The sequence below is a fragment of the Scomber scombrus genome, chromosome 19 (assembly GCF_963691925.1).
Source record: "Scomber scombrus chromosome 19, fScoSco1.1, whole genome shotgun sequence".
In the NCBI taxonomy this organism is placed as follows: Eukaryota; Metazoa; Chordata; class Actinopteri; order Scombriformes; family Scombridae; genus Scomber; species Scomber scombrus.
Window position 1 is genome coordinate 27,574,487 of NC_084988.1, and position 11,436 is coordinate 27,585,922.

An 11,436-nucleotide genomic window follows, 5' to 3' on the forward strand; every position below is an offset into this window, starting at 1 on the left:
AAATGTTATGAATGGGGAAAGTAGCTATAAAGATCAAAACTGTTTGCACCAGGCTGTAAACATGTTTATTTCTGCTGTGAAAGTGGGCGTATTTACATGGGATACAGTGGGGATTTATTCACTTTTGGCACTAGCTCCAAATGGTCATTTGGGGAACTGCAGCTTTTTGCACTTCCAAGTTGTCTTCATTTTTCAGCCCTGGAGGTTACTGCTTGTGCTAACCACTGTCACCAACTCAGTACGTTAGAATACTAACACGGACTACAACTAAGGTTGGTATTTCAGGTATTTGGTCATAAACTGTATTGGACAAATTGAAATTTTGACCTTTTGGCCTTTTGATGGTGCTGGATGAAAAGTGAAGGGGTCACTAAAGTATTCCAACCCATCTTGTGGGGATCATGGATGTGAGTACCACATTTCATGAAATTTTAGGCAATATTTGTCAAGATATTTCAGTAGGAACCATAATGGTGGACCATTTGACTCATTGACATATCACTGTGGTATGCCACTACTAATGAGAAAAAGATCATGTTAAAGACTGTCAAAGGTGATTGGGGTGTTGTGAAAGCACGAAGCTGCAGGCTTCTACAGCCTGGAAAAAGTCTCTTAAAAACTGTTATGTTGGCAACTGTCCAAGCAACCATGGAGGAAATTATCATCATTCCTTTTATTATGTGATATATTATAGTGTATACAGTATGCTGGTTGTTGACTGCCCCCTTCTCCTCCTATCTGTCTGCAGGTATAACTACTGTGCTGACTATGACCACCATCAATACCCACCTCAGGGAGACTCTGCCCAAGATTCCGTATGTCAAGGCCATTGACATTTACCTGATGGGTTGCTTTGTCTTTGTCTTCCTGGCTTTACTGGAGTACGCTTTTGTCAACTACATCTTCTTTGGTCGAGGTCCTCATCTGCAAAAAAAGGTGGCAGAAAAGGCTGCAAAATCCAACAACGAGAATAAGAGCAGACTGGAGAGCAACAAAGTGCAGGTGAGGAAAGGGGCTTCATGCAGGGGTTCTTATACTATAAACATCATAGAGTCCAGACACACCAAGTAGACAGTCGACTGTCAGGTTGCTCATTTGAGTGTTATTTGTGCTTCCTTCAAAATTGTCTAAATATTTCTTAATGTCCTATCTGAATGGGGCAGGTGACTATCTAAAGTGTTCAAATTTCAGACATTTCACCAAAATACGGCAAAAATGGTCATTGACTGGCTGTTTGTTTGGGTTTGGTGATAAAATAAACTCAATATAATTTGCTAACGTCTTTCCTCAGGTTGATGCTCATGGCAACATCCTCCTAACCAACTTAACCAGTGAGATGGGTGGAGACATGATGGGCGCTCTCAATGACCCTCGGGCTACAATGTTCTCTTATGATAGCGCCAGCATACAGTACCGCAAACCCATGACCAGCCGAGACCTGTACGGACGACCGGCCATCGACCGGCCAATGGGCCACAAGAAGAGTCGCTTGAGGAGGAGGGCCTCGCAGCTCAAAGTCAAGATCCCTGACCTCACGGATGTCAATGCCATAGACAAGTGGTCCCGTGTCATCTTCCCTATCGCATTCACCTTCTTCAACCTGGTCTACTGGCTTTACTACGTCCACTAGGGTGGCGACAGCCAGCCTGTGTGGCACCACCACCGCTAGTGATTTCTTAGAGAAGCTACCTAGGTCTTATAAAGCGATGAAATTGGAGAAATGTTCAGCCCATTTGTATAAATCCTGTTTTGGAATGAGGAAGTGCTGGATGTCTTTACAATGTAAATACAATTTAATATATAATATTTAAATATATATATAACAGAGGTATAATTTATTAAAAATTCTATCACTTTGCTCTACTCATCCATACAAAATAGATATAGATAAGAAAATAAGACTTTAAGATACAGTAAAGGTAGGGTATTTCTAAGTCCAAACTTGCCAAAATGGTGATTCCAACATTACGGGCAATGATCTTTCATTTGTTTGATCTCTTTTTCCTGACCTTCTGTTATCTCACTTTTTGCATGTATACAGAACACAAGTTTTATTTGCTTGTAAGGCCAAAAAAAAAAAAAAAAAAAAACAGTAAAGAGAAAAAGAAGCCCAGAGCAAAAACAGTGGGTAACTAAAATAATTTTCACTTGCTATCGTGATTAAAACTGATCTTATGATTGAAGCTCATCCAGCGAATTAACAGGAAGATGTTTGGCTGAATTCCATCATGATAATGTCGTCCTCAATTGGTTTAAGCTCAGCGTTCTGAGTGAGGTCAGTTTTGTGGAGTTGGGATGTGTATCATCGTGTTCAAATTCCTCTCTGACAGCCATCTGTGAGCTAACAAACACGTTACATTGCTTTTCATGAATGATGTTTTGTTAGGATTGCGCTGAGTGCATGTGCATTTTATGCTTTTGCACTGTAAAACAAACTCGGTTTACTTTCATTTCTGTAAAAAAAAAAAAAAAAAAAAAGCTTTGCGTGGCTCTACAGCGCCACTCTGTATTATAATCATTATTACTGTATGCTTTTGAACAATCATTGCATTTAAGGTAAGTACAGGACAGAAGTTAATTGGAATTTCACTAATCTCTCAAAAATTAAATGTATTCAAATTTGTACCTATGATATTCTCACAGCGTCTGTGAGCATGTACAATGTAATTTTCTTTAAAAGAAATCAGGTAAAGAATGACCAATGATGTCACCACTCTTTCAAAATCACATTTAAAATTTAAAGCCCTGATAAAACACGCTGCGGGTGTCCTTTGAAAATTATAGACTGTTACTGAATATTGGTGTCACATACAAATTATACTGTACGTAATTGTTAGAATTGCATAGAGCTTCATCCACCTCAGTGTGATAAATAATTAAAGGGTAAGCAGTGGATGGGCTTTTAGCTTATTATCAAGGCTTTGTTTTCAGGGCTGGGGATCAGTTGTAAAGCCCAAGTTCAAATTTCAGTTCCAACCATCTGACAATCAGTTGAAAATATGTTTCCTAATGTCATTTTTATGTACATAAGTGTGTGTATTATCTCTTAGCCAGGCCAATATCCATAGGTATCATGTCCCTATTGGTTGTTTCCACACTTCACAAATTATATCTAGTGCCACCATTCATTGCTAATACAGGAAGAAGTGAGTCCTTTATGTGACAAGGCTGACAGCAAGGGTTTAGAGGTTGTCTCACTTTTTTTTCCAGAGTTTGTGTCATGTCCTACCTTTTTATTCATTGTATCCATCGTCTTACCCTAACTTTAACCAAGTGTTTTAGTTGATATGTGCAGATTGTAGAAAGCGAGGGTTTTAAAAACATTGACAATGAACATACTACACTGTCATTTTGAAAATGACTGCTCTGTTAATAAGATTTGAAGATGTATCATAGTAAACATAAGCCAGTGGGTGACATCACATCCTACTACGTCCATCTTTTTATACAGTCTATGACAGCGGTGTCAAACTCCTTTTCATTCAAGGGCCACATTCAGCTCAATTTGATCTTGTGTGGGCCGGATCATTAAAAAGATGGAAGGAAGGAGGGAAGGAAGGAAAAGAAGAGAGGAAGGAAAGAAGGAAGAGACGACAAGAAGGAAGGAAGGAAGGAAAAGAAGACAGGGAGGACAAATGGAAGGAAGGACAGATGGAAGGAAAAAAGGAAGGAAAGAAGGAATGAAGGAAAAGAGGAAGAAGGAAAGTGGGCTAGATTGGACCCCTGGACCACAGCTTGCATGTTTGACACCCCTGGTCTATGATTTTATGTTGTATTAAGTGTCCATCATCCCTTTGGAGGTGCATGGTGGCCATGAATAGATGCCAACTTCAGTTGGTGCTGGAGTGTTGATCTGCTGGTTACCCAGTGTTATCACCTGCCTAACCATTAACATCTCACACACATGTACAATTGTAACCGTGTTTGGTTATGACTTGTGTTATAAAATGTCAGTTCACTAACTGACATTTTGGTGTTGTAGTTAGAACCACAAATCCTTTTCCGAGTGAAGCACTACTAACTTTTCTTAGCCTGACAGATGGTGATATTGGACAGTTCTGCAAAAAAAAAAAAAAAAAGTTAAATGAATTACTATTAATTCATTACATTCAGTGTTTTTAAATTCAATGCCAACATTTTAAAAAATCTTCACTTTCTACAATATCTGCACATAGTGACTATGGTATGGTTATGGTTAGGTAACTTAGAGCATTTTCAAACCTATGGCTGGTTTGCTCTCGTCCAAATTATTGAAGTTTTTGTTGGTTCCATTTCTTTACACACAAAAAATCCAAGCAAGCCAAAATGTATTACTAAAAGTCACATGAGAACATTCACTCCTCTCATTGGTTAGTTTGGTGTCTGGGGTGGGAGCAAGAATGTAAACACCCTGTCTGCCCAAATATCAAGAGGGCAACCTACTTAATTGCTGATGCAGGTTTGATCTTGATTTATTCTCCAGCCAGCTGCTAGTAACAGTTGATTTTGCTCATCCCAGCATGCAAAGTGCACTTGGCTGTTCAGCTCAAACTTGAAGAGTATATATAGTAGTTTGGTCAGATTGAGCTTCAGATCATGACCACTTGTTTTGGTCTGCACCCCTGTACAAACCAAACCAATCATACCAAGGAGGAAAAGTCTGATTCAGGCAATTCAAGTTTGACACGGTTAGACAGAGTTAAACAGAGTTAGAGTTAAATACATTTTGTGCATGGTTAAAAAAATGAAATGCTAATTACAGATCTGCAACAGGACAGGAACTCTGGTCTACATGTCCACCCACCACCTCAAGCTAACTACTTTCTGCATTTGGCACATTACCCAAATGGATGTAAATTGTAATGTTTTGAATTGTCTAATTAGGATATAATTCAAGTAGAATACACTTTCATAAGTTTCCCATTGTAAGGATAGTCTGCTGTCCTACCCCCACAGGTAGAGTGATTCCATGCTCTGATCAGAGTCACCTGACATCTCATACATTCTTAATACATTAATAGACTTACCACGGTCTGCATCACTTACAGGAAACATTCTTATGATATTCTTTTGTGTTGTTGTCCTTCCATTGTTGAACTTTGAAACTGCTGCTTTTATAATGGCCAGAAACTTTATATTCTTTGTGATATACAGCTGTTCGTTTTGAAGGCCATACTCTGCTCACATGCAAAGCAAACTGGAAAATGCAATTGCTCTTGCACACACCTGGTTTCTATAGTCACATTAAGGGTAAAGTGGGACATTCCTTTGGTTATACTGGTCATTGGTGTTTGTTTTGTAAAAAACAAAACAATCATTCACAGTTTTTGGCCATCATTTCTACTAGGTATGCTAACATTGTGTTAAGTATGTTAATCGCTGAGATCAGGAAACATGGTTAAAAAAAAAAAAAATTAAAAAAATTATAAAAAGGTTAAGCTGTTCAAAAAAGAGCAACATGATCAGACAGGTTGTAAACAAACCAGCTGTCATCCAGATCATTTAAATCAATATATTTGGTGGTCAAACTGAAAGTGAGTACCTGAAATATTTGTAATAAGATATGGGGGACAAATTCACATTGGTCATTTCCAATAATAGTGTTTTCTTGCTGATCCATGGTGGAGGATATGTCCTGGTAGTCATATGTAGGTTTGATGCCATGACAAAACCCTAATCAACCTAGACAGGCTTACCAGGATAAAGATACCCACTTTAGGGGTATCTTTAGGTCATGTCCTATTGTTTAATTCAATTTTGGGTTTTAATGGCATGATGAGGAGTTTACATTCTACAGTGCACATAAATGACACATGGTGAAGTATAATTTTTTAAATATACTAAAAGGATTTTGTATTTTTCTACCAGAATTATACCATGGTAGTGTTAAAGAAGACATTTCTGCTATTTATATACTATTATAATATCCGATGTTTATGTTAAACATAGTCACAATTTCAAAACTTTAGCTAAACATATGAAAAAATGCTACTTTCAAGTCAGAAGTCAGAAGTCCAGCCTGCTTTTAATGCTCTATTTGCAAAGTGACTTCAACTTCCCCATCATACTGACACATGGCCACTAATGGTTGTCAGTTCTGGAGCTTTGGTTGCTAAGGTTGATCCACAGGATGTTTGTGTTTTGTACTTGGATATTTTGGATTCAGGCTGAACATTTACAGATGAACTCGAGAAGCTTATATTTCAAGTAAAGAATGGGAAAACAAAACAAAACAAAATGTAAGTAGCCCAACCAATCAGAACAGACTGTTCTCATTGGGAGGGAGAACCGAAAGAGACACAAGCTAAACACTAAAACAGTGTTTCAGACAGTGGCTGAACTGAGAGGCTACATAAAGTCTAAGTATTAGATAAATAAGTTATTTTGAACTGAAAATTATGCAAAGATATTCCAGAATACAAACATAGACCTGGAAATGTTCTGTCCTCTTTCATTTATGTCCCAACCTCCTATTCTTCAGTCTTAGCCTTTTTGAAAAGGCTACTTATTTGCGGGACATTTTTTGCTTTTGGATTTTGGTTACCTTACCACCCACACTTCCATTTTCTGCTACATGATAATTTCCCCCACGTACTCATTAATATAAGCTACCCACAGTGCATTGTGTCTTGCTAAGCAATCACATGCCCAGCTGTCAAATTGAAAAATAAAAAATTTCAATCTTGAGACTTAACTTTCTTGGAAAATGTTATTTTATTCTGATTGGATAATGCTGCTGTCAAGTGGAAACTTTGTAACTCCATATTATGTTTTGGACATACTAGGTTTCCGACAGCGACCATAATTGTCAACATCAAGCGAATGGGTCAAGTCTTGAGTTGTATTTCTGTGGAGCCCAAAACAATCATTGAGGGCCCCTTCCTGCTTGGGGGCCCCTGGGCACCTTTCCCAGATTGCCACTATGGTAGATCTGGCCATGCCTATGAAAGGATCACGTCACAGCCATTATGGCAAGGAAGAATAATTACAAGTACCAGAAACTCCTTCACTTTACATGTAGCCTGTGAGTACTGTATGGAGATATGTTTTATAATCTGTCTGATCATTGTGTTTCTTACCCTGTACTAATTTGTAGTTACTCTATGTTACGTTACATTACACTTCGTTACATATCTCAGCAGGTAACTTGGTGCGCACTGTGTTATTATGAATGATAGAAATGATGGTCAAAACTAAAAAATAAGACATAACTTTTAATAAACCTTTATTAGAATTTATTAACACAATAAAAAATAATATGTTGAAAGTCATAAGTTTTCTCTTCAAATACTCCTCTTGTAGTCATGGCAACATGATGGTTAGGGCAAATGTGGACTGCTTGTCTTATCAGGGCTTTAAACAAAAAGATAAATAACATTTAAAAAGCAGCAAAACCAGATAGGCTTCTACAGGACACAATAGTAGCAGTGTGCTCTTTCCTCATGGCTGAATATTGTGCCTTTACCAAGAATCTCAATATTTTCACAGGGTTTAACTTAACTTCTATCTAGTGAGTAGAATTGAAAACAAATCATCTTGTACTTTTTTAGATTAAGAAGAACAAGGAGAACCAGAAACAAACCAGAAGTGGACTCTTGAGATCTTTTTCTGAGGCTCTCAAGTACAGTACCATTATATAAGCGTAGATTGTAGTAAGACATTCCAGCATTACGATGACAATCTTTTGAACTCAATGCTGAAAAATTCTCCTGCAAGGCCGGTCTTCATGCTGTCAGCCTTGCTGTTTTGGGACAGAGCAGAATGGATAGATGGACAGGAGAAGAAAAAAAAGAAAAATTTAACAGCTTGGATTTCTTCACAACAAAGGACTCTGAGGAGTGGGGACACATGTTTTCTGTGGACGGATGAGCTAATGGAAGCCCTGAACAACTGGTTTGCCTACAGGCTGTAGAGTGGGAGGACATGTGCTGAACTCTTATTGTGTAAAATTACTGTACATTTTTTCTCTCATGCTCTATATGTGCTCTGAAGTGGAATGGGGTGTGGATGTGTTTGCGTGTGTGTGTCTTTATGCTTATGTACAAGCAAACATGACACACTATACAGGAATGGTTGCGTGTGTGTGTGTGTGTGTGTGTGTGGGTGTGTGTGAGTGGGTGTGTGTGTGGGTGGGTGTGTGTGTGTGTGTGTGTGTGTGTGTGTGTGTGTGTGTGTGTGTGTGTGTGTGTGTGTGTGTGTGTGTGGGTGGGTATCTGAGAGAGAGAGAGAGAGAGAGAGAGTGGGGCCATATGGATGCGTGTGAGAGGGAGAAAACACAAAATACTAATTCTTTGTGTCAACTTCTAGAGACTTCAAAGAATAGAATTTAAATAAAATTGCTGCCATCTCTACCGACTCAGCACATAAACATCTCATTTCAGTCAGGCTGGATATTGTGACCTCACAAGTAACACTTTATAATACATCCTGTGATTTATGTATGAATTAAGTACCAATAAAATACTTACCGGTTCCTAAATGTTGGTACGGTGGAAAAGAAAACAAGACTGTGGGGAACAAAGGAGTAACAACTGTTTAGCTTTAGAGGAGGTATTTTTTATAAGTACTCGGTAGCTGTGAAGAAAAATACTGGAAAACAAAACTGAAGTTTGAGCTAACAACACTGACTTTCTATAGAATCTATAAATCGATTATGGTATAGTAACATATTTCACAGATCAGTATGCTACTAAAACTTTAGGGTTGTAGTAAGGTCATGAAAAGGCACATTAGGAGAACCTCTCAGATGGAGGAGTCATTGAAGAACATGTTCCCAAAATGACTCAGCAATGATGTACAGCAATGTAGTTTTGGCTTAGTTGTAATAAACCCATTTCTTGGCTTCCTGACTCCAAATCACACAATGAAGTCAAGACAGAGTAATGAATCCTAATTGTGTGAGCGTAGCCTGCTGAAGTCACACAAACATGCAGAGGTGATTCTAGCTTGTACAAATCCTACAAATATAATCCTAAAAATCTCAAATATACAAATAGAACAACACACTTATAAATTGTGGTTTATTTATTTTTAGTGTGACTAATTTGACTTTTTGCATCATTAGGCTACCATACAACATAAGGTGCACTAGATTCCCCTGCTCCTCCTACCTCAGGCTTTCAGTGTAGTGACCTGATGTCAGCCTCCCCCTGCTCCTCTCCTCATCTCCTAATGCTGACTGTGAGATCTTTTCAGCAGGCAGAGGCTTCTAGTTCACAAACTAGAACGGGGGGTCACCACTCTAACAAGGTCAATTGATTCACACAGTGACATTATATCATTGACATGATGTGCAAATGAGCGATAGAAACCCCATCGTTGTTTGTTGTTTTTTCGGCCCCCGGTAAGATGCTGCCCATGTCCCCCCTATCAGAATCCACCACTGCAAACAAGCACATAGTCTTCTATATTGTCAATTTCCTACATACCACAGTAATGTAGTGAAACTACAGGGTGTACATTGTGTTTTTTATTGTTTATTGTAACTAGTCCAGTATAAATATGTTGCTGTACTCCATACATGATTGACAAGTCCCTCATTATTACATCAATGTACTCCTTTAGTTTCCTACCGCAAAACTACATCTCTGTATGTCTGCATCAGTGAGTATACCTGCAGTCATTTTAGGAACATAACCCATATATTTTATATTCTTCTATATATCCTCTTCCTCTTCTTCTTCTTCTTCTTCTTTCATTTTTGTTATCTCGCTGTTTGCACAGTTAGTGTGCTCATGTTTTTATAGCATATGATAACCTTTAAATGTGTCACAGAACATCAGTGTTGTTACTTCAGTGTTCATAGGACTGACCTGATCACATATTTTGCTCCAGATCCTGAGAATGTTTTAATATTGAGTATCTAATATTTGATTTTGATTTGATGTATGCCATGGACTCCACTGTCTTTGTTCCATTGTGACATATTTTAAGGACAGACTGAAGTAATTTCACACTCAAGATTCAGACACTCAAATAAAATGTTGGACAATAAACACAGTACAGTTCACTATTTAGTACAGGAAGTGATTTTGGAATCATTTTGGAAGGAAGCAGTTTGACAGCAGAACAGCTGTGCTTTAAAAAAACAACAACAACAACCTCCAGCTTTCTTTGATGGTGTTTTCCTATAATGTTTTGTATAATGTGTTGTAGTATTAGGTATATCTATGCGGAGCGAGGTCATCATGGATCTGATGCAGCAGAAAGCCTCTCATCATCTCCCATGGGAATGAAATACTGAAGTTCACAGAGCGAGAGTTCAGATTCACCTGCAAAACATCACAGAGACACAAAATGATTTTACTGTTAGCTGATTGTCTGGCCTTCAGTTTGAGGGTCTTTCTACTGTGTAGTAGGGGTGAGTTTTACATATCTGTGACCAGGGCCTATTGTTTTATAATCTGTCCATGGCTGTGCTGCACTGAAGACTTAAAGACACTGAGACTGAAGGTCTTCAGTAAAAGTGTGGTGGCTGGAGGAGAATGCCATTAGTCCATGTCTGTGGCTGTCAGCAGCAGCGCTCATTCTCATGATTAACGTGAAGCTTTGGAGTGAAGAGGAATGCCATTAGCACATTTAGCATGACTGTGTCTGTCTGCAGTTGTGCCTGTTCTCATTATTAATCAGACAGCCGGCTGTCTAATCGACTGGAAGGCCACAGCCACGACACTGACATCACATCGACTCAACCAGAGCTCGTTGTGACTTCTGCGCCTTCTTCTGGCTTTAATTGTTTCATTTCTTATCTCTTCTATTTCTATCATGAGTAAACCTGCTCATGGTAGTGAAAACCTCTCTTTAACCATGTAGTCTGTAGAAATACTTTCATCTATCATCTTTGATCTGAACCTAGCACAAATGAAACAAAAAGAACCCAGTTGATCCATACATTTCAAATATACAGTGTATATCAATACATAATGATATATTATAACAGTCTCTTAGTGTTGTACATCTTTTTACATGCACATAAACAGACATTTTTGATAAGGATCCCATATATTAGTTTATTGAATTAGCCAAGATAAATGGAAACGTATAGTTTAAAAAAATAACCTTGTCAATCCTTCACTGTTTGTATATTATATTAGTTAGCAGTCAGTTAGTATTAAGTTGATTAAGCACAACTACATTAAATAAAATGAACTATGTAAGCTAAGTATAGTATATTGAAATGATATAGCCATAAAACTATATTAATGCAGGACTGCTCTTCCAGATGAGGGCTGAGGTTATATTGTGTTCTGGTGCACAGGGTTTAAAGAAACACATTTGCGAACAAAACTAATTGCCTCACACTGTGTGGGAGTCTGGGGGTTTTGCCTTGTCAGCAGTAAAATGTCACCCTCAGGACAGACTGTCCGTCAGCTACAGTAAGGGTGTTTGCTGATTGGGCCTTAAGCGCACGGCCGGACCTACCATACCCTTGTAGCAGAAAGGGGCCTTCCATCATGG

General features: G+C 38.4%; 1 protein-coding gene across 2 annotated transcripts in view; it reads left to right on the forward strand.

Moving 5' to 3' along the window:
• The window catches only part of gabrb1 (gamma-aminobutyric acid type A receptor subunit beta1), a 74,120-nt gene extending 72,490 nt beyond the window's left edge, over window positions 1-1,630 (forward strand). The window contains exons 8-9 of one of the 2 annotated variants that reach the window (XM_062440950.1): window positions 749-1,002; window positions 1,292-1,630. In XM_062440950.1, the coding sequence (XP_062296934.1) occupies window positions 749-1,002; window positions 1,292-1,630 (593 nt within the window). The remainder of the gene's footprint in view (window positions 1-748; window positions 1,003-1,291) is intronic. The other variant, XM_062440952.1, reaches the window with a different exon arrangement.
• The last annotated feature ends 9,806 nt before the right edge of the window (window positions 1,631-11,436 follow it).